The sequence below is a fragment of the Anolis sagrei genome, chromosome 4, assembly GCF_037176765.1.
Source record: "Anolis sagrei isolate rAnoSag1 chromosome 4, rAnoSag1.mat, whole genome shotgun sequence".
NCBI classification, from domain to species: Eukaryota; Metazoa; Chordata; class Lepidosauria; order Squamata; family Dactyloidae; genus Anolis; species Anolis sagrei.
Window position 1 is genome coordinate 33,486,144 of NC_090024.1, and position 26,845 is coordinate 33,512,988.

The window sequence follows — 26,845 nt, forward strand, 5'->3', positions numbered from 1 at the left end:
ATATTTCAAGGGTTAAATGATGTGCAAGAAACATGATTGGAATGATGTCAACAAAAACTGCATCCCCTGCTGCCTAGCCCCCTCCTATCACAAGCTAAATACGTTGCTCTGCATTTGGAGGGGAAGATACGGGTTCTAATTTTGCCTCAGCTGGGAAATCATCCCTGTGACATTCTTAAGGCACATCTGAGAGAATTGTAAGGAATAAGAGACATGGATAGAAGAATGGTAAAGTAAGCTCATACATGATATCAAAACAACTTGCAGAATGAATGAGGCTTTTAAAAAGGCATTAATAAAGAGGAATCTCTTGTTAAATAATATTTAATAAGTTTTCTTCCATGATCTAATATACAAATGCAAAGGTAGTAAAGTGTTCTTCCGATGCAAGCTTGGATGAAATACATTGAAGTCAACCTTTTGTATTTCATTTAAATAATCCTCAATAGCAACCTGAAAAAGAAGAGAAAAAAATCTTGTTTTATTATAGTTATATGTCAAGGTATTAAGAAGCAGAAACAGATGAAATACAAACTTACAATGATTAAAACAAAATAGCATGTTGCATTCTTAGACACGAATATGTCAGGCTATCAAAAGTAGAAGTGAAAATAATTTATCTAATTTATACTTACACCTTGAGATAAAGAAAGAAAATCTGCATTTCACTGGGCTAGACCTGTTAGAAAGGAGCACTCCCTAGATGGATGCACTCTTGGAAATACTTCCTGTACTTTCAGGAAGTATTTACAAAGTTCACGCACTATCAATGTTTCACTGCAAATCTAACCTATTTTTATACAGTAAAAATGCAGCAGGGCTACTTACTGTACAGAGAAAAGCAGGAAATGCTTTAGCAGGAACATTTTTCCTGAAGGACCTTGCCTGGAGAAAAAAGGTCAGAAAATAGGTTCAAGTTTCAGTCACTGTATAAAGTGTAAATAAACACCAAATGTTTTGAGATTTTGTTTTAATTAGATTATGCTTTCATTTGCTTGATGTTATACTTCTACTTGTTTTAGTTAATTCTAATCTGCTTCTGGGAGTAATACAGGATATCAATTTAAAAAGTAAGTTAGCAAGATTTCTCTTGAGATGGAACCCATCTTAATATTACAGTAAGGTGTAAAAAAAGCCATATTTCAGAGCAAGAGTCAGTAATAGACTAGGAAAATACAGCACAATATTTGAGTTTATCTGTAAATTGTGATCCCAAAATATATTCTCCTTGTGCCATGTATGTACCCTCTTTCATCTCTCACACACCATCAAAACACATGCTGGACCATCATTCAAAAAAAAAATTAGAGGAGGATAAGCCCTGGGATTAATATTTGCTCACTCAAACATACTTGATAGAGCTGATGTACACGTCTGAGCAACAAAAGCAAGAATGAGACTGCTTAGTAGGGAGCCACTGCATCGCATTCCACAGGTGTAACCAAGTAAGAACCAGTAACAGTGAAAGTGACAGACTCTTAAGATGTAAAATTCAAAGGCCTTGTTGTGTTAGCTTGGACTATCAGCATGGACCACCTTTGAAACTAACTAGGGAAAAGAGGCTGTAGCATAAGCTGTCCATAGACAGTCCACTTCCTCAGATGCATAGAGTGTAATGATGTCTAGGAATGGTCTTGTATGGACACAATGTATGAATAGTCATAAAAATACAAAACTTGTGGATATAGTGATGAGGTGACAAGTTTAATTTTAAGGATGGCTCTTGATGTTGCCCAAGGCCAGGTTCGGTGGATAACCATATGGATGATGTGGAGAATTATTGGAATGTAGTATAAAGCTGGCTTGGAACAGAAAGGAGATGTGATAAACTGAACAAGACTGCCCTCATGAGGCAGGGGTGTTAACTAGCTGTAACAGGTGTAGTGTGGCAGGAAAACATCTCTGTTCAACCCACATTTAATGGATTGGAATTTCTGAATACATTCTTGAGCTGATGAAGCCTTTCATTCCACTGACTGCTGGGAATCTGGACTCTTGGATGTTGCCTATTCGTGCTATATCATCAATTCTTTTTGTAGAACTACAGGCAGTCCCCGAATTACAAACATCCCACTTACAAATGACTCATAGTTAAGAAGGGGTTGAGACAACAAGAAGTGAAAGAAAACTACCCCTCAGAAGGGCAACTCACTCCTAGAAGAGTTATCATGGGGGGAAAGATGTCTAAATTGAAGCTTTCTCGCCAATCCTTGTTTCCACAACAAACCAATTTTTTCAAAATCAATAATCCTGCTCAAACTGTAAAACAAACACCACATGGGTGTTAACCCTTCCTTATGCATCTATATCTGTTCTGACTTACATACAAATTCAGCTTACAAACAAACCTACAAAACTGATCTTGTTTGTAACTTGGAGACTGCCTGTCCTGAAAGACCATTTTAGCACACTCTAGTAGAATATTCATTAATTGGGTTGTTGTAGGTTTTTTCGGGATATATGGCCATGTTCTAGAGGCATTCTCTCCTGACGTTTCACCTGCATCTATGGCAAGCATCCTCAGAGGTAGTGAGGACCTCACTACCTCTGAGGATGCTTGCCATAGATGCAGGCGAAACGTCAGGAGAGAATGCCTCTAGAACATGGCCATATAGCTCGAAAAAACCTACAATAACCCAGTGATTCTGGCCATGAAAGCCTTCGACAATACATATTCATTAACTGGCTATCATGCAATGTGAAGGTCTAAGGCAGTGGTTCTCAACCTGGGGTCGCCAGAAGTTTTTGGCCTTCAACTCCCAGAAATCCTAACAGCTGATAAACTGGCTGGGATTTCTTGGAGTTGTAGGCCAAAAACACACAGGGACCCCCGGTTGAGAGCCACTGGTCTAAGAGGAGAAAGCTATGACCTCTCAGTAATACCAAAAGGGAGACCGGAAGAGTGTTGACTCCACATTTGCCCGCACAGATAAGAGGTAAATGTTTTGTTATGCTTTAGGACACAAATTTAATGAAAGACTCATTCCCTAATCTTCTGGTAAGAATGGGATCTGTGACTTTCCTGGCTTCTCAAAATTTCTGTGCAGGACCGGTTTTCAATAGTAGGAGCATTAAAAGGTGGAAGATCAAATCCAATATTTATGTTTTTGAATGGTCACCAAAAGGACAAGTCCCTGGTCCCAAGTCACTTAGTGTCTAAAATAGGCACAGAAAAAGGCAACGATGAGGGGATGACAGCTGGATGGCAAGAGTAAAAGGGAAAAATATGTACTTTAGTTGAGAAGGGATGTGATGGAAATGTAGAAAGTAGTATCACACAGGCGTTTGTAGGGAATATCTCCAAGGAAAGGAGCATCAAGTATAAAAGGGTAAAAGTATTTGACCTCATTGGGAGAAAGAAGAAATAGAAATGAGAATTGTCATCCTTGCAGCAAAATTCTATATGACCATTCTGTACTATGTAGCACGGTAATGACTGCTATATGGTAAATTCTATTCCCCCCCCCCCCCAATAGTAAACCATATTTATCAGTAAGCACTGGAGCCTCTGGATTGAAATGGATCTGTTCTCATTGACCGTGAAGCAGCTGCCTGACATTCCCATCCCTTCCATGAGCAAACTCCTGTGCGACATGCAGAAAAAGGACTCTGTTACAAATCCCCTCATGCTGAAAGTCACTTGAGGGAATGGAGGTAGGAATATCAAGCAACTGCTTTCTGATCAACTTGGTAATGGATGCCTGTCATGCAGTAGCTGCTTATTGAGAAGTGGAGTTTAGGGCACTTTTATGTTCCCTTCATAGCCCCTAAACTAGGGACTGCACAAAAATCATGAATATGTAGCAGTTGTGAAGGCGTAACTGTAAGTTACAAACATGTAACTGCCCAACAGGATTTTGGCTATGATGGTGATGATGATGATGGCAGCAAGAAAAAAGGAGGTGTCTTTCAATAGCCAATGGTTAAGTAGAGCAGGAAAAGTAAGCAATCACATGAGATACAAGGGTGGGAATAAAAAGGGGGACATGACCATGGAGAGCTTTTGAAGACAAATGCAGAGAATCCAAGGACAAGGTAAATAGAAAGACAGCGAAAAAACTGAAATAGGAATGTCACATTCACTGTTTGGACAAAATAGCTGACAGATGTGGTACATTCCCAGAGATCAGAATTTGTCTGCTGCTTCCCCAGATTGTTTCATGGCACAGTAAAGGAGATCTGTGGGTCTTTAAAGATGCTAAGCTGGGGGAATGGAATCCAGATAATTCATGACAGGACGGCTTAAGTAGCCAATGCCAAAGTAATACCAGAGAAAGGGGGAGAGAGACTAGGAAGTAGCTGAGACTATTGTGCCCACCCCTCTGCCCCAGCAATATGGCATCCACATTACCCCTCTCAAAAGTTACTTTCTTAGACCTCCCTAATATAATGACTTAAACCTAACAAGAAGAAGGGAACTTAAATTAAATTATTTGCAGAAATTACAACATTTGGCAAGATTAGCTTTAGAATTTTGAGGATGCCAAAAGGCAAGAAGATTTGAATGTTCTTGGGGAAGGCTTATTTTGCCCTCTGCTGGCCATGAATGAAAAGAAACCTGTTTCAAGCTTCACAGTCAACCATCTATTTTAATATATAGCCAATGTTTACTTAAGTAACTGAATACTTTGCTCATTCTGGGTATACAGACTTAGCCCTGACTGTGTAACTTTACCAAAACCTTGAACAAAATTCACTTCTTGTAAGGCATCTTTTCAACTACAACTGACACCTTTAAAACACACTTTTCAGTTTTAAAATGAGAATGACACCTCAAGGAAAGGCACCAATTAATAAATATTTGCCAAAAAATTATTTCACCTAGCAGGTAATCAGCAGCAGAGCAGCTTGCAAGGGGAGGCAATGGGCAGACAGTCAAAAGAAACAGCTGAGCTTGTAACAAAGGTCTATCCACACTGCATCACATTACAGCAGGAACTGGATAGGTCCTGATTACAAAACAAAAGGAAATGAGTATGGTTTTGCCAAGCAATCTAGGATATGTCAGTACTGGGGTATCAGTTATATAGCTCATTTCTTTTTGTTCTATTATTTTGTCTCCTCCTAGCTTGCCTGTGTGCCACTTTGGCTAGAACAACAGCCCAGACATAAGAGAGCCAATTCCTTTTAAATCTCCATTACAAAGCTTGCGGAAAAGCATCATAAACAAGAAATACCACCTGGCCTGAGTTTTAGACAGCACCAGTCATTTAATACAAACTTTCAGACAGGCTCTCTGAAAAATATCTAGGCAAATGTCACTAAGGGATACCTTTAATTGGATCATAACAATAAACCATTTTGTAGAAAAAGCAGGCTCAAACTAGCAGCTTTGCCTTGGAGAAAAAGGAACCATGAGGCCTGCAATCTGGCCCACAGTCACAGTATAGGTTGGCACCTTGTGTTGGTTCCCCATAACATTTCACTTCCCTTCTTGTCATTTGCCCAAGTTTTTGTTTACTGCAAGGTCCACTTTTGGGAGCAAAGAACATCCAAGCACAGGGTAGCCTACACAATATTGAAGACAGAGGGCCGTAATCTGGGCCATCCTGAAATAACATAGACATGCAGACCAGGCTATCATGCATTTAAACAATTAATTTTACTGTTTGGACCATGAGCTGCCATTGCCGCAGACACTTTAGTGTTCCCCATCAAGTTTTAAGTATGCTTCTACTGCTTACGAATGGAGAGTTGTATGTCAAAAACTCTGGGTTTGCACATCTGGTATTAAATCTTGAAAGTTCAGTAGATCAGTGTTAACCAATCCAATTAGCATGGCTATGCTCCCCTTTTGGAAAGTTGTAATCTATGGAGGGTAAGTAGCTTATCCTAGGAAAGGGTGGAGAAAGTGCTGGCCACACACTGCGTTTGGCTCTCCTGCTTCATCTTTACAAGGCTGGGCTGCATATACACACATGCCAAAAAAGGGAGAGGGAGAATTTTAAAATTTATCTATGTTGTTTAGGAGGCATAAGGGACAGTTATGCCATTTGGGGGGGGGGGGCTGTTGGGCTGCTTTTGGGGCAGAAAAGTCCTTTTTTCAGAACCAGAAGTTACTTCCAGCAAATGTCTTCCTTCCTGCAAGTGTGGAACATGATAAAATTGCCCCCATTCCCTTAGATCATTATATGAAGTCTGTTCAGATGAAGGAGGCCATTTACTATGTTAAGAAACAGGAAAGACAGTTGTAGAGATTGCAACAAAAACTTGAAACTTACATGGTCCAGATGAACATGTGCTTGACTAGCTATATCATATATGACATCTTGAACTTTTTTCTCCTGATTATGCCTTATGAAATCTTCTTGGGAAACACCATGCTAATATATCCAGAAGAAAGTGATCAGAGAAGAGATATAAAAACAAAGAGAAATTAAAAACATTTATAGGAAATCAATTAGAAAGAAAGTAAACTACTACCTTAAAGTAATACTGCACGCATGCATGACCATGTTGATAATGTACTCTTATCGGCACCACTACAGTTCCTCATTCTGGCAGGCAGTTGAATTTTCAAAACTAGTGACAGTAGAGTATACTTCCTTGAATCTAAGGATGGCAAGCCCACTTATGGACATATGTTAGGTGGCATGAAACTCAAAGCTTTCCCCTCCACTATCTCTTGGCTGCTCCCTACACTTCAAAGCCTGCTAGATGCAGCAGCTTCCTCACATAGTTTAATGGAAGGCCTACCCTTGAGTATATAATAGAGATACCCAACTACGGCATAGCAGATAATAAAAGTAAGGAACATGAAATCTAGACAAAGTTTGCTGAATTACCGTATATACTCGAATATAAGCCAAGTTTTCAGACATTTTTAGGCTAAAAAAATGCCCCCTTGATTTATACTTGAGTCAAAGTTATTTATTATTTTACTCTGCTGTTGTTATTATTGTTAATAATAATAATACATTTATTATTTTACTCTATTATTTATATTACATTTATTGTTGTACCATATTTTTATTACATGTATTATTGTACTATATTTATTATTCTTATTACATTTATTATTTTACTCTATTATTGTTATGACATATATTATTTTACTTTATTATTATTATTTATTTTATTATATTATTAGATTTATTATTTTACTCTATTATTGTTATTATTACATTTCCATTATTTTACTATATAATTATTTTATTACCGCTATTATTTTACTCTATTATTGTTATTATTACATTTCCATTATTTTACTATATAATTATTTTATTACCGTTATTATTTTACTCTATTATTGTTATTATTACATTTCCATTATTTTACTATATAATTATTTTATTACCGTTATTATTTTACTCTATTGTTAATGGAAGGACGCGTAAGCACATTTACATTGAAGGAGGTTATAATAATGGTTTAATCAGAGTTGGACAGTCTTATCTCAAATTACAGTTTTATGTAAATATTCAAAAACATTTAATCTTCCGATGCCTAATGTAATTTTATTGGTATCTATTTTTATTTTGAAATTTACTACTAGCTACTGCATTTCCCACTCTTAGCTTATATTTGAGTCAATACATTTTCCCAGCTTTTGTGGTAAAATTAGGTGCCTCGGCTTATATTCGGGTCAGTTTGTACTTGAGTATATACGGTAGAAGAGAGATTCATTTATGCTTGTGGAGAAAGCACACTGACTATTCTGCACAAATTTTCCTCCCCCAGCTAACACACAATCATATTTTTGAAACCACTCAACCACTTGTATCAGTAAGTACAACAACAGTAAGATTTCTTTTAAATACTAAGTTTAAATGTTTTCCATTTCCTGCTTCTTTATCTTACTGAAATCATGAGGCCAACCTACGCCGTCAAGATAAGCTCTTTCGACAAATCAAATGATGATGGAAACACTATGCAGCAACTACATGAAACTATTTTGAGTTGCACAGAGCTTGGGAATGTTACTTTTATACTTCTGCCTCCAGAATCCTGAGTCAGTAGGGTCAGCACATTCTGGAAGGTGTGGTACAAAAAGGTACGCTTTCCATGTTTTGGTGTGAGATCCCAGTTATATTGTCTTACCAGCATACATATGTCCATGGGTAGAAAGATCTTCCTTCTGCTAGCATGGTATGGAGTAGCTCTTAAGCAGGTTACTATGCCTTGTGCCTTCCCGATGTGACTGGCTGCGTGGTCTGCATGAATGTCTTTCACACCTGTATTTACAGAACCCAACAAACTATGATTATTTAAACTGTAATTTAACCTTTCTTCCAACTCATTTTCTCAACAGAAAGGAACCCAGGTTGGTTAACGATAATAAAATACAGATTACAAACCAAATATTGATTAAGACACAAGTGCAGAATGAAGAAAACAAAACCGCAACTATAAAAATAAAAAAGCCAACACCCAACTGTCCCTTCAGACACAGATCAGCTCACATGCCTGTCAAAATTAAAGGGCCAGCAGAAAGGCAGCAGTGACCTCATCCTTCCTTAGCAGGGAATCTGAAAATTTAAAAGTAGCCCATTGGATAAGACCTCTCTCATGTTCTCAGCAGACATGCTTCCAGTGGTTCTTGGACTAAGAGCAACCCAGGTTGGCCTGAATGGGAGAATGTTATCTTAGGAATAGCATAGCTGCAAGACATGGAGAAGTACCAAGGTCTCCTATTTGCATTTACTGTAATCCACATCCAACCAAAGCCATTAAGAATTTACCTCCAAGTGAACATGGTCAATGCTTTAAATAACTATTTAAACTACAAGCAAAACTAAACAAGTACTTGCATTTTGCACATTTGTAAGCTTACTGAGGGCAAGACTATAGGGTATCTGTATTTGCATAATATTTACATGATATATTTGCATGATATTTGCTATGAGGCATATATTTGCATGATATTTGCAAGTAAAGTATTACTGCAGACAGGGAAATCTAAAAGTATTTTCACAACAAGATCTACGGTTAGAATCCTGGCTGTATCCCCAAGCTCCAGCTAACAAATTTAGAAAAAGCGTTGAGAGAGAGAGAGAGAGAGCACATTCCTTGTTGCTATTGTACTTTTAATAAATTGTGTGCCAAAAATCAAGGATTTTCCTACTGCAAATAAATGAGATACAGTGCAGGCAGGCTTCAAGTCCCTATTTCCAGCATGATATTTGCAAGTGAAGTGATTGCAGTATTTCAAGAAACTGCAGTCTCATATCGTAATAATATACTTTTAGATTTCCCTGTCTGCAGTAAATTGCATTCTAAACAAGAAACTTCTACTTGAGTATATGTATCACCGAAAGACACTTCCCCAACATGTACCCACCAAGTGTTTCCAATATGAGATAAAGGAGAACACTCTGTGTGTTTTCAGCATATGCTTCAAGCTCACTGATATCCCGATATCCTCTGTCATCCAGATTTTTTTCCTAAGAATTTGAACAAAGAGGATGAAGAATGTGAATGAACTGCATATATCAAAACCAACTCACCACAAAAGTGGTTTATGACAATACTCAATATCCACAAGTGTCCTCTAACTATGTCTCAGCTTTGTAACTGAAGGCTTTTATAGTGGCTTTCCCTCAAGGATAAATAGATGGATGGATCACTACTTTTATTTGTCATGGCTCGTCCCAAAAATATTGAATTTATGACACTGTGAGAATATTCAGAGTCCCTTTTTGAGAAATCCTTAGATCACTTCACTGGAGTTAGCAGTTTGCAAGGCTTTTTGAGGGGAAACAAAGCTGCATATCAGAATGAAGGCCAATTGTGGTTTTCCAGTTTTAAAAACACAGACAAAGATCCAACTGCTACTTGCACTGACAGAAAAAGCCAGATCTTGAAGGAGGTTCCTCACCATAATGACTTTGTGCATTTCCACATATGCTATGGAGACCTGGGATATTCTCCAGACCACAATTTTGAATAGCACAGAAGGTTGGAAAGAAACCGGGAACAGAGTGAACTAAGTGCATGGGAACACATGTTTTCTTGATGAGCTTCTTCACTCAGTGCAAGGACCAAAGAGATCCTAGTCTTTATTTATAGAACAAAAGATAATGTTTACACAAAAACTGTGAAAAATAAGTAAAAATACTGTAAGTAAAAATACACTCACTCGGGTTTCTTAGGGTTTTAAAGCAAAACTTACCCTTTCATCAATAATCTTCATAAGCCATCTTTTGGTTAAGTTTTGCCTCTTGACTGCCTAGTCAATGAAAAATCAAATCAAGACATCATCAGTACAAAACAGGACATGCACCAAATTAGGGGGGGGGGGGTCAAAGCTCTGGAATTAACCATTATTAATAAGATCATATTTTAAAGCATTTTAACATACTCAATACAGTCATCTTCTGTCATGTCATATAAAGTAACCACCAATGGAAGAACTGTTTCCAGAAAAGGCTTAAAAGATGACTCTACTTCAGTTTGCTCCAGAAGAATACTTGGTTTTTAGGTAAACATTGGATTTGCATAAAGCTGATACTACAAATTGACATAGAGGAAAAGAGAAAACATGGCTAATACAGTAACTCTCAGAATATATCCAAGTTAAAATATCTCCTTAGACTTACAAAACCTAGTTTTATAAACAATCTGTTCTTCATAGTGATATTTGAAACACTAAAGGCACATACCAGTTTCATTAACGTTACTAAAGAATGCAGTCCACATACAGTTGTTGCTACCAACAGTATGTCCATCACATGCAAGGAAAAGTACAAGACATGCTATATATAGTGCAAAAATGCTAACAAAATACCACACCAAAAAAGACAATGCCTCCAAGAGAAAAGTAAAACACAGGATTTTTGTTACTAAGTCTAAGATGAATTATGGAAGCTCCACAGCAAAACTCGGGCTTCCAAGGGGAGAATTAACATATGTCACTACAAAGCTGAGCTAGAAGCAGTCTGCAGGCACTGTACTTTGAAGGTTTGATGTATAAACCCGGAACCTCACAAAGGCAACACTGAAAGCAGCAGTCGCACAAAGTAGAAAGGAAGAAGAAAGGGATGCAACATGAAGCCAAAATAGCCAGTAGACAGAAGGGAGCACTGGAAAATGAAAAAGCAGAGGCCCTCATAGACAGATGCACAGCCAAACATCTACCCAGAGATCTGACCTTTGACAGATGAACACGGTGTTCCTGACTCTGAGCCAGGGGTTCAGGCTAGCATGACAAAAGCTTACTGTCCACTCAGGCTTTATTGTTGTGTGCCTTAAAAGTTGTTGTTGGCTTACGACAACCCTAAGGTGGACCTATCATTGGGTTTTCTGCCCAAAGTCACCCAATGAATTTCCATGGCAAAGCAGAGAACTGAACCCTGGTCTCCAAAGTCATAGTCCAATGCTCAACACACCACCCAACTCAGGCTAGCAGGAAGCTTTTACAGAGGAAGCAGCCAGAGGGAGCTAAAAGGCAGTGGTGCTAAGTATGGCTGACAAGTCAAAGAAACAGTGGTGAAGGAGATGCATGTTTAGAGAAAGGCACACAGGAAAGGAAGCACAGGACTCTAAGGAGCAGCAGCATTAGCCATGGTTCCCCTTGAGTGGGGAGTATGAAGGCAGTGTCCTTAGCTTCATTAAGGACTGGCCATCTGTCGGGGATGCTTTGATGGTGTGTCCCTGCATGACAAGGGGTTGGAGTGGATGGCCCTTACAGACTCTTCCAATTCTGTAATTCTATGGAACTTGTATGATGCCATTTAACTCATCTGAATATACTATACATCCCATGGGTTTATGAGAGTATTAAGATTTAACAAGAAAAGATAAACAGTAGCTGTATTGATAACTGCACCCAAATTGCTGATGTCTGCCTAGTATAAAATAATAATAATCAAACTTGCCTGATAGGTATTCATATAATAATAATAATTATTATTATATGAATACCTATCAGGCAAGTTTGATAATAATAATAAACTTTATTTATACCCCACCTCCATCTCCCCAAGGGACTCGGAGTGGCTTACATGAGGCCAAGCCCAACAACACATAAATAAACAAGAAAGCAATAACAAAAATAACAACAATACAATTAAATAAATCACATATAAACATTAACATGCATGTAAATCAGCTTAATTTTCCCGAAGGAAGCCAAGCTTTACATATAGCAAATTGTCCTCCACTAGAAGGATATTTCCATGAAGAGGCTATTTATTCTGTATGTACCACAAGCTCCACTGGAGCAGCAAAACACTTGGAATCTGCAGAAAAGCCAACCTATTATCCCCAGGATTTCTCTCATTGGCCTTTAATTACAACTTAATTACTCTGCATTTTATTGGATGTAAGAAACCACCTTATCTAATATAGCCTTTTCTAATATAACCACTCAGCTACATTAATAACTTACTTTGGTATGATTTTACCAGAAGATGAGGCAGAAATCTTGAAAATAAATAAACACACTACTGCCCACACTTTAATAGCCAGATGACTGTGTGCCAGAAAAACCTGAATAGCAGCACTACAAAATGTTGTTTCACATTATCCCAAATATCAATTGGGAGTACTAAAGTGCTTGGTGTGACTTTGCATAGAAATCAAGGAATAGAAATATAGTCTGTACTGTTCATGACAGAAGAAGAAGAAAAAAATTACTTAAGCAACACCATTCTGCTGAGACTCTCTTTGTTTTCTGACTCACAAAGAGTGAAATTACGACTTATAAAAGGGGCAATCAGAGGGACAAGTCTGGACAAGTCCACAGCCAACACACGCATAGTAAACAAGCTGTTTGGAAAAGAAAAAGGGAACAAAAGCCAAGCTCCTGAGGTAGGCATTGAAAAGGAATTTGGCACATCTATCCCAGTCCCTTCCTGGAGGGAGAACCCAGCAACTGGAGAGAACAAAGGCATCCCTGCCACCTACTGACTGTGCACACCAGTACATACACTGAGAACACGTACAGCCTGCATGGAACAATGATTGGCACTTGGTTAGAAGACAGAGGCTATGGAACAGAGACAGCTTTAGTTACCTTGGTGGATGTCCTACACAGAGAACTAGACGGGGAGTGTGTCCCTGTTGATTGTGCTGAACCTCTCGGCAGCTTTCCATTCCATACCATTGACCATGGTGTCCTCCTGGACCATCTCACTGGGATGGGACTGGGAGGCACTGTTTTACAGTGGCTTTGTTCCTTCCTTGGGGGCCATACCCAGAGGGTGGTGATGGGGGACTCCTGTTCAAAACCCTGGCAGTTGACCTGTGGGTTCCACAGGGTTCTGTTTTGTCCCTTATTCTGTTCAACATATACATGAAACTTGCTTGGAGTGATCATTTGGAGATTTAGAATTCGGTGCCACCTACATGTAGATGACACCCAAGACCACTACTCCTTTCTACCTAAAGCCAAGGAAACAGTCCTGACTCTAAACCAGGACCTGTCACCAGTAATGGAATGGATGAGGCCAAAGAAATTGAAACTTAATCCAGACAAGACAGAAGTACTCCTGGTCAGTTGGAAGACAGATCAGGGAATAGGAATCCAGCCTGTGCTGGATGAGGTCACACTTCCCTTGAAGTCACTGGTCCGCAGTTTGGGGGTCCTCCTGGACTCAGCACTGAACCTGGAGGCCCAGGTCTCTGCAGTGACCAGGAGGGCCTTTGCACAATTAAAACTGGTGCACCAACTGGACACATTCCTTGATAAGCCAGATCTGGCCACAGTGGTACATGCCTTAATAACATTCCATCTGGATTACTATAACGTACTCTAGGTGGGGCTGCCTCTGAAGACTGCTCAGAAACTTCAGCTGATCCAAAGAGCTGCAGACAGGTTGCTAACTGGGGCTGGCTACAGGGAGAAGACAACCCCCCGGTTGTAGCAGCTCCACTGGCTGCCAGTCTATTTCTGGGCACAATTCAAAGTGCTGATTATGACCTTTAAAGTTCAGGTCCAGGCTATTTGGCTGACCACATCCCCTTGTATGAATGTGCCCAGGCCTGAGATCTACAGGAGACACCCTTCTCTGGGTCCCACCTCCATCTCAAGCTTGGTTGATGGGAATGAGAGAGCGAGCTTTCTCAGTGGCTGCCCCTAGACTCTGGAACTCCCTTGCCCAGGGGAGCCAGAATGGCCCCCTCCCTGCTGTCCTTCTGGTGACAGGCTAAAACCTTTTTAATCAGACAGGCATGTAAATATAGTGTTTAAGATCATGTCAGAGGCTGCGGTGGTTTTTTGTGTTTTCATGGATTTAATCTTAATTGTTTTCAAAACAAATGATATTTAATACTGTTTTAATATTTGTATATTCTAAATTGTATCATAACACTTTTAATGTTAGCTGCTTTGAGTCTCCTTTTGGAGAGAAAAAGCAGGATATAAATAAACAAAATAATAGCAGCAGCAGCAGCAGCAACAACAACGACAACAGGCACTCTCAGCTTAACATTAATAAGCATGTTTGGCTTTTTTAAATTTTAATTGCTTATTATTAATGAATGCATGCTATCCATCAACTATAATACTCTATGGCAAATATTACCTGCACAGTTAACAATAAAATATTTAAAATCATAAGATTAAGAGAATACTCAAACATTAAAGAGAATAGATCAAACCAAAGTGTTAATCCAAGCTAAACTCAGCAACACTATCAGAATGAACACAGCACGGTATAAGCAGCAATACATACACACATCATTTAGACTTCCAGCAAACTCCCACTAGTTCTACCTACCATGGCCAATGGCAAGATGTTATGTGGCTCTCTGTCTAAAATACTCAATAGACAAAAGGTTTTCTTATTTCAACATGAAAAGTTTTTAAGATTGGTAAACTGAGTAAGAGTCTGTCCTTCCAAAATAATATAGGTACCAAGCAACCCTTTCTGAACAGGACACCTTTTTTAAAAAAAGGCACTATAACTGACAGCTACCTGCTGGTCATCATTTGATTATTATCTTAGCATCTGCATGAGTGTGTATGGGAGAAAACACCTAAGATAACTTGGCCCCAAATTCTTTTTGAGGTTAATCTCAGCACTTTGAATTGGTCTTGGAATGATAACTTGCTCACCCAAACTGGCTCTCAAAAGGATAGAATACAGTAATTTTATTCTCCCAATTCTCTGGAGGTCTGATTAGTAATTTCTATAGGGAGTTATGAAGCCAAGCCCCAATCCTACTCTTTATGACTAAAGACCCATTCTGTAGATTATTTAGATATCAAATTCAGATAACCTAATGAAATATAATTCAACAAATTAATTAAAACACTTGGATGCCCCTCTTCATAGCTTTTGACTACAGAAAATGATCCCAGCTTCTACTCTGAAGTACACTATAAATAGTCTTGTGTTTTCTATTTAAAAACATCAGCATTAGCTTGAATACTCCAAAAAGGTTGGTCTGCCAGCACCATTTGTCCTGTGATGAGAAAGCAATAATTGTAATTTTAGTACAAGTTTGGATTTTATACCTTCCACAACTCTATTGCAACTGGCTGCTGGGGTGGGTTGTCATGGTATATATCTTCCACAGTTTTCCTCCAAAATTGAATTCTCATCAAACCAATAGTCTTCTGAGTTATGGAGTCTTTAATCTGAAATTGAAGCAAAAATTGGAGTGATACTGACATTTCTTATTTTTATACATTTGACTCAAGGAAAAAGGCCAAGTTTGTTCTCCTTTCATCCTCTTACAATGCCAGACTTGTAAAGCTGATCAAGAGGAATATCCAATCTATCTTATTTAGTATTTATATTATCGAAGTAAAATGTTTTTGGCATATTTATACTGCTATGGAGGAAATACATTCAACTGTAAAAGCCACAAGATGGATCTTGCAAAATTAATTCATCCTACAGTTTTTATTCATTTACAACCTTTTCTGTTAAAAACCTTCTGTAAATAATACTTTCTGAATCAAGTGAGACTGAACTACAGCACCTGCTATAAACAACTGTAGAGCTGCTTGTGAAGATCGCTATAATAAAATGAGATCCAGCAAATGCAGGTGGAAATTTATTCTGACATATTTAATGTCAAATGAGGGAATTTTCAAAGCCAAGAGCAGGACCAAACAAATAGGCAGACTGAAGCAGCAGGCCCGAAAGGTCATGAAAGGGCAGGAAACTTTGTTATTTAATTGGATGCTGTTGGAATTTTATTGTTAGAGATGGCAGAATGGGCATATGTACCTGAGTCAAGTGTCAAAATAATTTGGTGGGGTTTGGGTGCTATGCACCTTGACTTGGATACCGAGTATTTGTTGCCCTACTTCAAAAGGCTTAAGTTTCCCCTGCCAAAGATAATTTATTAAAAGGTACAATTTAGAGTGTCAAACTATCTTCTAAAAACAAAGATATATATTTAAACTATACATTTCATGTATCTTATTATTCTAGCTATTAAAAGAGTTTTAAGCAATCAAGGAGTTGACTGTTGCCAGCAGTAGCGCTATTCTTTCCATTACAACAAGACTGGTCAACATGAGGGAGGCCACATGAGAGAAGACTCTCACCCTTGCTAATACAGATTATGCCCAATATACTTGGAGAAGAACCTCCCAAGCAAGATCTTAAGTCATAGGCGAGGCGAGACTGAAAGAGACGTTCTTGCAGTTATTTTGGTCCCAGATTTCAAATCCAAACACCCACACCACAAATTGGGTTCAGAAGTGAGTGATATAAGTTATTTTCCACACTAAAAAAGTACACCATTAGTCAAAATACATGACATTTAGTTTGGAGTATACTGTATATCATTTACTTTTATGTACTTATTCCGTAGTGGTGCAGCAGGTTAAACCGCTAAGCTGCAGAACTTGCTGACCGGAAGGTCGGCGGTTCAAATACACAGATGGAGTGAGCCCCCACTTCTGCCAACCTAGCAGTTTGAAAACATGCAAATGTGAGTAGATTAATAGGTATCACTTCGACAGGAAGGTAACGGCGCTCCATGCAGTCATGCAGCCACACAGCCTAAGAGGTGTCTATGGACAAGGTTGGCTCTTTGGCTTAGAAATGGAGATGAGCACCACTCCCAAGAGTCTGACTTGACCAGACTTAATGTCAAGGGGAAAACTTTACCTTTACATAATCAAATCTGCAACAATTAAATTATGAACTGCAATATGTAATGAAATCAGCCTAGCAAGTGAAGACCAAAGGAATGTAATACATCTAAAACTATTTTGTTATTGTTTACAACAGCAGTTCCCAGACTGTGCTCTACAAAGCACTTAGGATTCTGTGAAGCAAATTGAAGGGCTCTGTGCTTTTTTTTTCTTCCCACTCCCCCCCCCCCCCAAACCGTGCCCAGACGAAAGGTCCCACAGCTGAAGCCTCCATTGCTGGATGCATCCCTTTGCCATGCTGAAATATTGTATTGTTCTTTCTTTCTTGCACTACAAACGAGGTATGTGTAGTGGGCACAGGAATTCGTTCATGTTTCTTTCAATTGGTTCACACCAACATTCTCCATCCATCTGCTTCTGGCCCGGCCCATCTGTCAAATTTTAAAACGCAAGGTGGCCCTTGTGCTTCCAAAAGTGTGCTTCTGTCTGATACACACACACACACACATACATACACACACACTATATATAATATATAATATATAAACATTTCTTGGGGCTCTCATGAGAAACTTTTCCTTCAAAAAGTGCTCTGCAGCTGAAAAAGTTTGAGAACATCTGGTTTACAGTATTATTAACACACAGCCCAATAAAAATCCTTGGTGACTTGGTATTTAGGCTTGTTCTGTTCTTCTCATTATGTGGAATGCTGATTCAGAAAACTGCATTGGATAAACTGCACCAACTCTAATTTCTTAGGTGTGATTATCATTGTTTTCTATGGGCAAGGAGATGGTGACTGGTAGATACCATATATTCTGTATCTCAAAAACTAGAATAGGGAGGAAACTGGTACCATTTTCCAAATAAGCAGCTCAAGTATACTCAGAAACAGGGCTAACAGAGGCACCAAAATGTGTGTTGGCTACTGAAACTAAAAGATATCTGATTCACCAATATGACGACAGCCAGCATCCTCTCTCGTGTATGTACATGCCTATTTTCCACTTAATTCAAAAGAACACACTTATCGTTTGAATTTGTTTTATGTAGAGAGCAGGTGGGTGAGAGTGAATAAACTGAAACTTAATCCAAGAAAAACAAAGAATTTCCTGGTCAATAGAAATTCTATTTAGGGACAGAGCTCCCAATGTTTCTTGGAAAGAGTTGCCCTCCCCTTGGAGAGTCCTGTACTCTTGCCATACTCCTGGATTCAGCTTTGAAGATGGATATCCAGTTTTGGCAGTGACCAAGAGGGCTTTGAAGCAGCAAATGTTAGTGTACCAGGTGTACTTGTTTCCAGAGATTTCAGACAGAGCTTTTGTTGCATCTTGTTTGGACTATCAAAACACCCTCTAAGTAAGACTTCTTTAAAGAGTTTGGAAATTTCTATCTCAGAACACAATTGGCTAAGGTTTTTTTGAGTAGCAACTCACACATTACAGCGGCTTCACTGGCTATTAGACTGTTTCTGGAGCAATTGTGTTCTGAAAGACAATTCTCCTGCACAAGTTCCCCAAATTTTAAGATCTTTGGGACAAGTGTTTCCCTCTGCCCTGATGATCTTCTGAAGGCAAACAAACATTGAGAAATGCCTTTTTGACTCATTGGCTGTAAATCCCAAAGTAGGCACTATAAATGTTAATATTTGTTCAGCTGGCTGTTTTGAAAAGGTTTTGCTGATGTTCTATCTATCCTCTTGTACTTGGTTGTTTGTATTTTAGTGTCTGTTCCCTGGAGCACCACCAAGCAGAAAGACAGGATACAAAATAGGGAACTGTCAGTTGCATCTCTGAATTCATCAGCAAAACTAATTATTAAAGTCATAATCGCTAAGCCGACAGAAAAACAAGCTTTGCTGTGGGTCAGAGGAATCAGTTGCAGCTTGTCATACCTCATCCTTATTTTAGAGAAATTAACAGGCTGCAACGAACCCTTTTTGTTCTACATGTTGCTGTCCTTGAACATTTAGGGGAAGCTAAACCTAGTGCAAAATGCAGCAGCTACAAGAGTTATCCGAAAAGTAAGGTTTCAAGAGACGTAACTCTCATGGGGGATTTTCTGAAGTGAAGTTGGGATCACGGCCGTGTAGCAGGAAATCTGCAGAAGTGAACGCACAGTGCCAGTCATCAGTAGCTCATCGACTGCCATTGTGGTGAAGGTTAGAGATCAGTATCCTCATTCTGTTTCCCTCCTAGTGTGAAGTTCACTCTGTAATAAGCTACCTAAATGCTAAGGGCATGAATGATGCTGCAATTCATTGTGAAATCATTTCGGTTTATGGAGAGGATGTAATGTCAAGACAGCATGTGACAAAATGGGTTCAGAATATATTGTGAGACCATAAAGAAACTTTGCAGAGCCATCCAAAACGAAACATCGTGAGATGCCGATGGCGGGAGTTTGTCTCCTTCATGACAATGCGCATCCGCACACCGGTCATGCAACACAAGAGTTGTTGACTTCATTTGGTTGGGATGTTTTAAGCCACCCCTCTCACAGCCCCGATCTCGCTGTTCGCTGTTCACTAAATTGAAGGAACACCTGGGTGGAAAACACTTTTCCAATGATGACGAGGTGAAAATCGAAGTGACAAACTGGCTGAAAAAGGTAGAGGGAAACTTCTATGATCTTCTTAAATTGGTGACCACTGACTATCTGTAGTCTGATTTTATATTGTTGTTATATTGTTTATATGGTTTTATATTGTTTATAATGTTTTATATTGTTATTATTACATTATTGTTAATTGTATATTTATGTTATGATGTGAGCGCCATGAGGTGCCACTTCGTTAGCCGTCCTGAGTCCCTCTGCGGAGGTTGAGAAAGGATGGGATATAAAAGCCCTAAATAAATAATAAATAATAAATATGACATAGGTATCAAAAACTCGTCCCACAGATGAAAAATGTATTGAACTGAATGGTGATTATGTGGAAAAATAATGTAATACCTATGCAACAATCCATGTAAGTTTTATTAAAATATATTCATTGTTTATATTTTAAAAACATCTTGTAACCTTACTTTCCAGATAACCCTCAACGACACAACAGATCACTTACTTTGGAGTAACTGTATTGTTTTCTATCTGCGTCTCAACTCAAGTCTATGTACTGGTTTGAACCTCCAAATCTCTAATATCAGCCACCAGGATTTGTACTCTTCAGCAGGGTTGATGATACACGTCCCATCATCCAAGAAACTAGGTTGGAGAGTAATTAAACAGGGCTTTCACTAAAAGCATGTCCATTGTGGAACTTCCTCCCAAGAGAGATCAAGCTGGTTCCATTCCTTTTAAGTTTCTATTAAGTGGTCAGTACTGTACTCTTCCATGCTATCTTTTGTCTTTAAAACTAGGGTGGTTTTCCTGATAGTTTTCAATAATATCTTCTTGTTGTCTGCACCTTCAAATAATTTCCAATGTATTGCAACTCTTATCACCGATAGAGCAGGATTTGTTCAGGGGAGCTTGCTAGGTTTTTTCAAACACATACAATAGTATTAACTAATTGTTTTAGTCTGTTTTAAAATAGTGCTTTCAATTTTTATGTCTGTTTTCATTTGTGGTACATCACCTTGGCAGCCTGAAAGGCACTCCATAAATTATTGTTTTGTGCCTTTAAGTCATTTCCAATTTATGGCAACCCTATCACAAGGTTTTCTTGGCACTATTTGTTCAGAGGAGGTTTGCTACTGCCTTTCTCTTGAGGCTGAGAAAGTGTCACCCAGTGGGTTTTGGGATTCAAAGCCTGTTTTACAAAGTTACATTCTGTTGCTACTCAACAAATATTTAAATATAATTACATACAAAGAAATCCTAAAACTGTGAATCACCAAAAGAAAAACAAAGATTTACCTACACAACACTTATCTACCAGGCACTTAAATCCTGAGCGTGAGCGATCAAACTAATTTATTTAACAAGACTAAGTTATGGAGATGGAGGACAAGGTTTCAGCTGTAGAATAATACAAAGTCTGATATATACAAATGTCTGAGCAAGCCCTTTGTTCAGAGACATTGTCTAGAAGGGAGGGGCTAAATGTGAGTTTGTCATGCAAGCAAAGAATGGAATTCCCTGTGGCTATTTATAGGAGCCACGGCTATTTAAAGTGTTAATAAGCTGCTTGCAGTAAAGAGCAAACAACAAGATAGCCAAGTTTGCACAAAACACCAAATTACTCAGGATGATATATTCACAAGCAGAATGCAAAATGTCTCTCCCTATTTCTTCTACCTACAAAATGCCACAGAGCTTGCAAAAGTTATTTCTCTCAATTACATGTCAAAGGAACTCCTAACCAACATGACTAGTAACAATGGTGACTGGGGGATCTTAGAAGTCACAGTCTACAAAAGTAACTTTTTCAAGCTCTGTAATGGTGTGAAGATATTTTGTGAAGGAGCTGCTAGGCAGACTTTGCTTCAAGGCAGCCAATCATGGTCCAGGGAAGCTAAGAAGGGGGGCTGCAGGAGGGGGGGTGTGCATAATGTTTTTTAAAGGCAGAGGAGCAGAGGGTTTTTATTTCAGCCAGAGTTTGAGGGGAACATTGACAAAGTGTGGAGTTAGACACGGGGTTCTGAATAAGAATAGAAAGGGAGAATTAACTATCTGTGATACCGGGGAAGCTAAAGAAACATTGGAGCTTATCATCCTTTTCTATGTTGCTTAATAAACCTTTTGTTATTGTATTTAAACCTGGCTGGCTGACAAGCTTGAAGTGGCATCAAGCTATGCATACAAAAAACTAAAGGATTCACATATTGACACTAACATAAATCCACATTTCAAAGGGATCACCCTGAATCCCAGTAATGCACTCAAAACAGAAGAATTGAAGAAACAAGTGTAGAGTGAGTGGTAGGATTCCCAGGGGATGGATCTTTGGGACCACTCTGTATAAAGCGATATATCAAAATTTTAAAGTAGTTGTATGTTATATGCAAGTTGACAGATTCAACTTTGTCGGGAGCCAGAAAAATACCAAAAACAATTTGGAATAGATGACGGAAAGCTGAATAAATAGATCAGGGCAAAGCCGCTTTGAGACCCCCCTCGGGGGTTGAGAAGGTCGAGGTACAAATGTTTGAAACAAACAAACAAACAAACAGTTGGAGAAGGACAAAGTTTTCCTCACCTAAGAAAACCCTATAAAATTATGGGATCACCTTACCCATCCAAACGTATCTCCCTCAATGAACCACCTCAGAGATTAAGAACTTCTGGGGAGACCCTACCCTCAGTCCCACCTCCTTCACAGGTGTGGTTGGTAGGGATGAGATACAGGGCCTTCTCAGTGGTGGCTCCTTGACTATGGAACTCCCTCCTCAGTGAAATCAGATCAGCACCTTCCCCCTAACTTTTAGAAAGAAACTAAAAATGTGGCTATGGGACCAAGTCTTCGGACCGTAAATTCAGTGAAAGAAGTGATATGGAGTAAGTGCAGTTATGACCAGAATGGCTCCTGGACTATGATTTTGGATTGTGTGGTTTTAATATTTGGTTTTAATGTATAGATGTTTTAACTTTATGATTTTTAATGTATATGTTTATTTTACTGTTATGTCTGTTTACGTGGCATTGAATTGTTGTCTACTTGTAAACCACTCTGAGTCCTCTTTGGGGTGAGAAGGGCTGGGCATAAATACAGTAAATAAATTAAGTTGACAAGTGACTTGAAGGCACATGCACACACAGAGTCAATATTATGCGTTTGTTTGCTTTCTGAATTCAGCAATTTCCGAGTGTATATTTTAATACCTGCCTGAGCGAGTTCTACATTGAAGGCTCTGAGGGCGAAAGCAGATGGACGAGATTCTGCCGGCAACAACAAGGAACCAAGGAAGCCTTCATAGTCACGTTTCCTAGACAGGTAAACAAAAGAAAATTGACACAGGGGGTACATTTTTTGACACAACCACACAAAAACAGAACCAAATTTAGTAAATAGAAAGTATCTCCAGTTCAAGGCATACAGGATGTAATTTCAAGTACCTATATTTCCCTTCCTAAAACCTCTCTACAGGGATTTGTGGTTTAAATTCGTAGAAACATGAGAAATGTTTACAGTTCAATTTCCTATCTGCCTCTTAACTTTTGACCAGAACTCCACTACTAACATCATTTAACACTTTGACCACAGAGCCTGAAAGCCCTCACAATGAATCCTTATTAATTCCTATATCTGCCACAAACATACCGTAGTCCTTATCTTCAAAACATTCCCTGGTCTTGATTCCTTTTCATCACTGATTCCAACAGATAACTCACTACTACTTCCCCCTCTACAAAACAAAACAAAACAAAACAAACCTCTTATCTCATCCTTTCATTTTTCTTAGGCTTCTACTGATTTTCCTATATGTCACTAGAGAAGTAAAATTTCAACAATGTTAAGGTAGAGAAGAAATCTGGATTAGCTATTTTCATAGTAAACATACATTTATTTCACTGTTTTGGGAACACAGGAAACTTACTAACAACTTATTTAAGACTATCAAATTTACTGTTTTGCATATTTATATATAACTTTATTTTAGCAAACCTGTGACTAGATCTTACATTACAGCGATAGTTGTAAACTCCTGTACCATATGCTATATTAGCATATGCACGTTACAACATAGAGTGACTTTATAACTGAGCCATAACATTGGTTGATCTAGCCCTGTGCTATGACTAGCATTGTTTCAGACAAGTGTATGTGTGTACAACTGTCTATTTATGATGCCCATGCATTTCACCAAGTTTTCTTGGGCAAGGAGTACTCAGAGATAGTTTTTGCCAGTTGCTTCCCATAAAATATAGCTTACATCATATTCATTAGTTGTCTCCCACTAATACTTAGATATATTCCAAGCCCTTTTAAATAATTAAAACCATTTTTTGTCATGTCAGGAATGACTTGAGAAACTGCAAGTCGCTTCTGGTGTGAGAGAATTGGCTGTCTGCAAGGATGTTGCCCAGGGGACGCCCGGATGATTTTGATGTTTTTATCATCCTTGTGGGAGGCTTCTCTCATGTCACCGCATGAGGAGCTGGAGCTGATAGAAGCAGCTCATCAACCTCTTCCTAGATTCAAACCTGCGACCTGTCGGTCTTCAGTCCTGCCGGCACAGGGGTTTAACCCACTGCCCCTATTATTTGCTACTGTCATTCAATAATCGCAGTGGAGAAGTAGGGGTTAATCTCTCCCACATTTTTTATGCTGCTCAACATAGGACAAGGTCCTGGAGAGCCATAGGCTGCTATGGCTAGAACTGCTCATCTAGCTTCATCTGTTATGCTTCCTGTATTTCTTCTTAGATCAGCCTCAAAGACCCACAAATATCCACTCAACATAGGGATGTCCTTGAAAAGGGCTTGGAAGATATGCAGTGCAATATGCATTGGCTAAACTGCCATCTGACATATACATACCACATATATTTACTGTACAGGCAGTCCCCAAGTTACAAACATCTGGCTTACAAACGACTCATAGTTAGGAACAGGGTGAGACAACAGAAAGTGAGAGAAATCTACCCCCAGGAAGGGAAATTCACTCCTGAAAGAGTTATCATGGGGAAAGGTGTCTCCATTGAAGTTTTGTTGTTCCCACAACAAGCCACATTTTTCAAAAACCAATTATCATGAGGACATAAAGTGAGGGGAATCTTCTGAACAAGGGGCACAGGCAGTAAAATAAACTCTACAGGGGTGTTAACCCTTCCTGAAAAGGAAGGGGCCTGAGGCTGTTAGGAATGATGGGAGTTGGAGTCCAAAACACCTGCAGGGCCCAAGTCGGCCCAGGCCTGGTGTAGATGCATCCTCTTGGGTGTCCTCTTGGACTCATCGCTCACGCTTGAGGCTCAGGCATCGGCGGTGTCCGGGAGGGCTTTTGCACAATTGAGACTTGTGCGCCAGCTGCATCCATACCTTGTGAAGGCTGATCTGGCCGGGGTGGTCCATGCCTTGGTCACCTCTAGACTTGATTACTGCAACGCGCTCTACGTGGGGCTGCCCTTGAAAACGGCTCGGAAATTCCAGCTGGTCCAACGGGCAGTAGCCAGGATGTTAACTGGGGCTCATTACATAGAGAGGTCAACCCTCCTGTTTAAGGAGCTCCACTGGCTGCCGTTTATTTTCCGAGCCCAATTTAAGGTGCAGGTGCTTACCTACAAAGCCCTGAACGGTTTGGGACCACCCTACCTGCGTGACCGTATCGCTGTCTACGAACCCACACGCTCACTCCGGACATCTGGAGAGGCCCTGCTCGTGATCCCGCCCGCGTCGCAAGTGCATTTGTTGGGGACGCGAGACAGGGCCTTCTCTGTGGTGGCCCCCCAACTCTGGAACGCCCTCCCGAAAGATCTCAGACAAGCCCCTACATTGGCAGTCTTCAGGAAGGAATTGAAAACCTGGCTGTTCCGATGTGCCTTTTCAGACTAGGAACCTCCAGCACCAAATCCTAGAAGCACTTTAGTAGAACCAAGATCACTGCACACTGCACATCACACTTATATTATAATCCCACATCCCTCCCGCCACATCAGCACTTTAAATCCTGTACCCCTACTCCGGCCGGCCCAGTTTTAGTAGTGTCTTGTTGTATTGTTACTGTTATTGTTTTCCTGCTTAACTGTTTTTAATTTGCTTTGGGTATTGTATTGTTGTATTGTGTTTTTGGGGCTTCGGCCTGTGTAAGCCGCACCGAATCCCTCGGGAGATGCTAGCGGGGTACAAATAAAGTAATAATAATAATAATAATAATAATAATAATAATAATGCATCCAAAGAGGAATGAAAACATCCCATATCTCTTAGGAGGCATCTACACTGCAGAATGAATGGGGATTTGACAGCACTTTAGCTGTCATGGCTATGGAATCATGGGATATATAGTTTCACAAGGTCCTTAAAAAAGGAGGCTGGTGCCTCACCTCACTACAACTCCAAGCTATGGAATCATGGGATATATAGTTTCACAAGGTCCTTAAAAAAGGAGGCTGGTGCCTCACCTCACTACAACTCCAAGCTATGGAATCATGGGATATATAGTTTCACAAGGTCCTTAAAAAAGGAGGCTGGTGCCTCACCTCACTACAACTCCAAGCTATGGAATCATGGGATATATAGTTTCACAAGGTCCTTAAAAAAGGAGGCTGGTGCCTCACCTCACTACAACTCCAAGCTATGGAATCATGGGATATATAGTTTCACAAGGTCCTTACAAAAGGAGGCTGGTGCCTCACCTCACTACAACTCCAAGCTATGGAATCATGGGATATATAGTTTCACAAGGTCCTTACAAAAGGAGGCTGGTGCCTCACCTCACTACAACTCCCAGCATTCCACAGCACTGAGCCATGTTTCAGCAGGGGAAGGGGATCCTTATCCATCCTCATGGAACTCACCGCACCAAATCCACGCAGTACTGCTGCTCTTCCCCTGCAGAGGCCCGGTTGGAAGCCACGGCCACCGCCGGCATTCTCCTCCCCGCGTATTTCCCGGGAAACAGCAGCCTCCTCCCGCGAAGGCCGCACCATCCTTGCCCAGGCCTCACTGCAGACGCCATGCAAGTTTCCCGACCACGCCCCCTTCTGTCAATCACAGCCAAGCCATGCCCCTTCCTTTCCCCCACCAGCCAATCAGCGATTATGCAGGAAACTCAGCCCCCATTTGCCTCTCAGCCATGGCAAAGTTTGGTGGGATTCTGGGGTTTGTAGTTTAGTGAGGACTGAGATCTCAGGGAAATCTAAATACTCCTCCTCCCTGAGTTGCAAATGCCACAGAAAGTTGTCATAGCAATTAAAGGGGAATGTAGCACTCTGGGTGCAACTACACCAAGCATGGACCAAC

The 26,845-nt window shown here is 39.8% G+C and overlaps 1 protein-coding gene across 2 annotated transcripts; it reads right to left on the reverse strand.

Moving 5' to 3' along the window:
- Nucleotides 1-308: 308 nt before the first annotated feature.
- Nucleotides 309-26,589, reverse strand: NDUFAF6 (NADH:ubiquinone oxidoreductase complex assembly factor 6). Of its 2 annotated transcripts, XM_060775626.2 has the most exons (9): nt 26,401-26,589; nt 22,770-22,869; nt 15,401-15,523; nt 10,112-10,168; nt 9,281-9,383; nt 8,041-8,174; nt 6,222-6,323; nt 829-885; nt 309-453 (listed from the first exon to the last, which is right to left on the reverse strand). In XM_060775626.2, the coding sequence occupies exons 1-9, from the start codon at nt 26,559-26,561 to the stop codon at nt 325-327; spliced, it is 966 nt and encodes a 321-aa protein (XP_060631609.2). In that variant the 5' UTR covers nt 26,562-26,589; the 3' UTR covers nt 309-324. The 2 variants fall into 2 exon arrangements, with proteins under 2 accessions (XP_060631609.2, XP_060631610.2); XM_060775627.2 differs by lacking the exon at nt 26,401-26,589 and having other exon boundaries at nt 22,766-22,854.
- Nucleotides 26,590-26,845: the final 256 nt, after the last annotated feature.

What these genes read in the sequence shown, in the direction of transcription:
- NDUFAF6 (XM_060775626.2), bottom strand. Translation starts at nt 26,561, where the DNA reads ATGGCGTCTGCAGTGAGGCCTGGGCAAGGATGGTGCGGCCTTCGCGGG. An exon ending in TGAAGATTATTGATGAAAGG is followed by an intron (nt 9,384 to 10,111) that starts GTAAGTTTTGCT and finishes TCAAATTCTTAG; the next exon opens with GAAAAAAATCTGGATGACAG. An exon ending in TCTCATATTGGAAACACTTG is followed by an intron (nt 8,175 to 9,280) that starts GTGGGTACATGT and finishes CTGTAAATACAG; the next exon opens with GTGTGAAAGACATTCATGCA.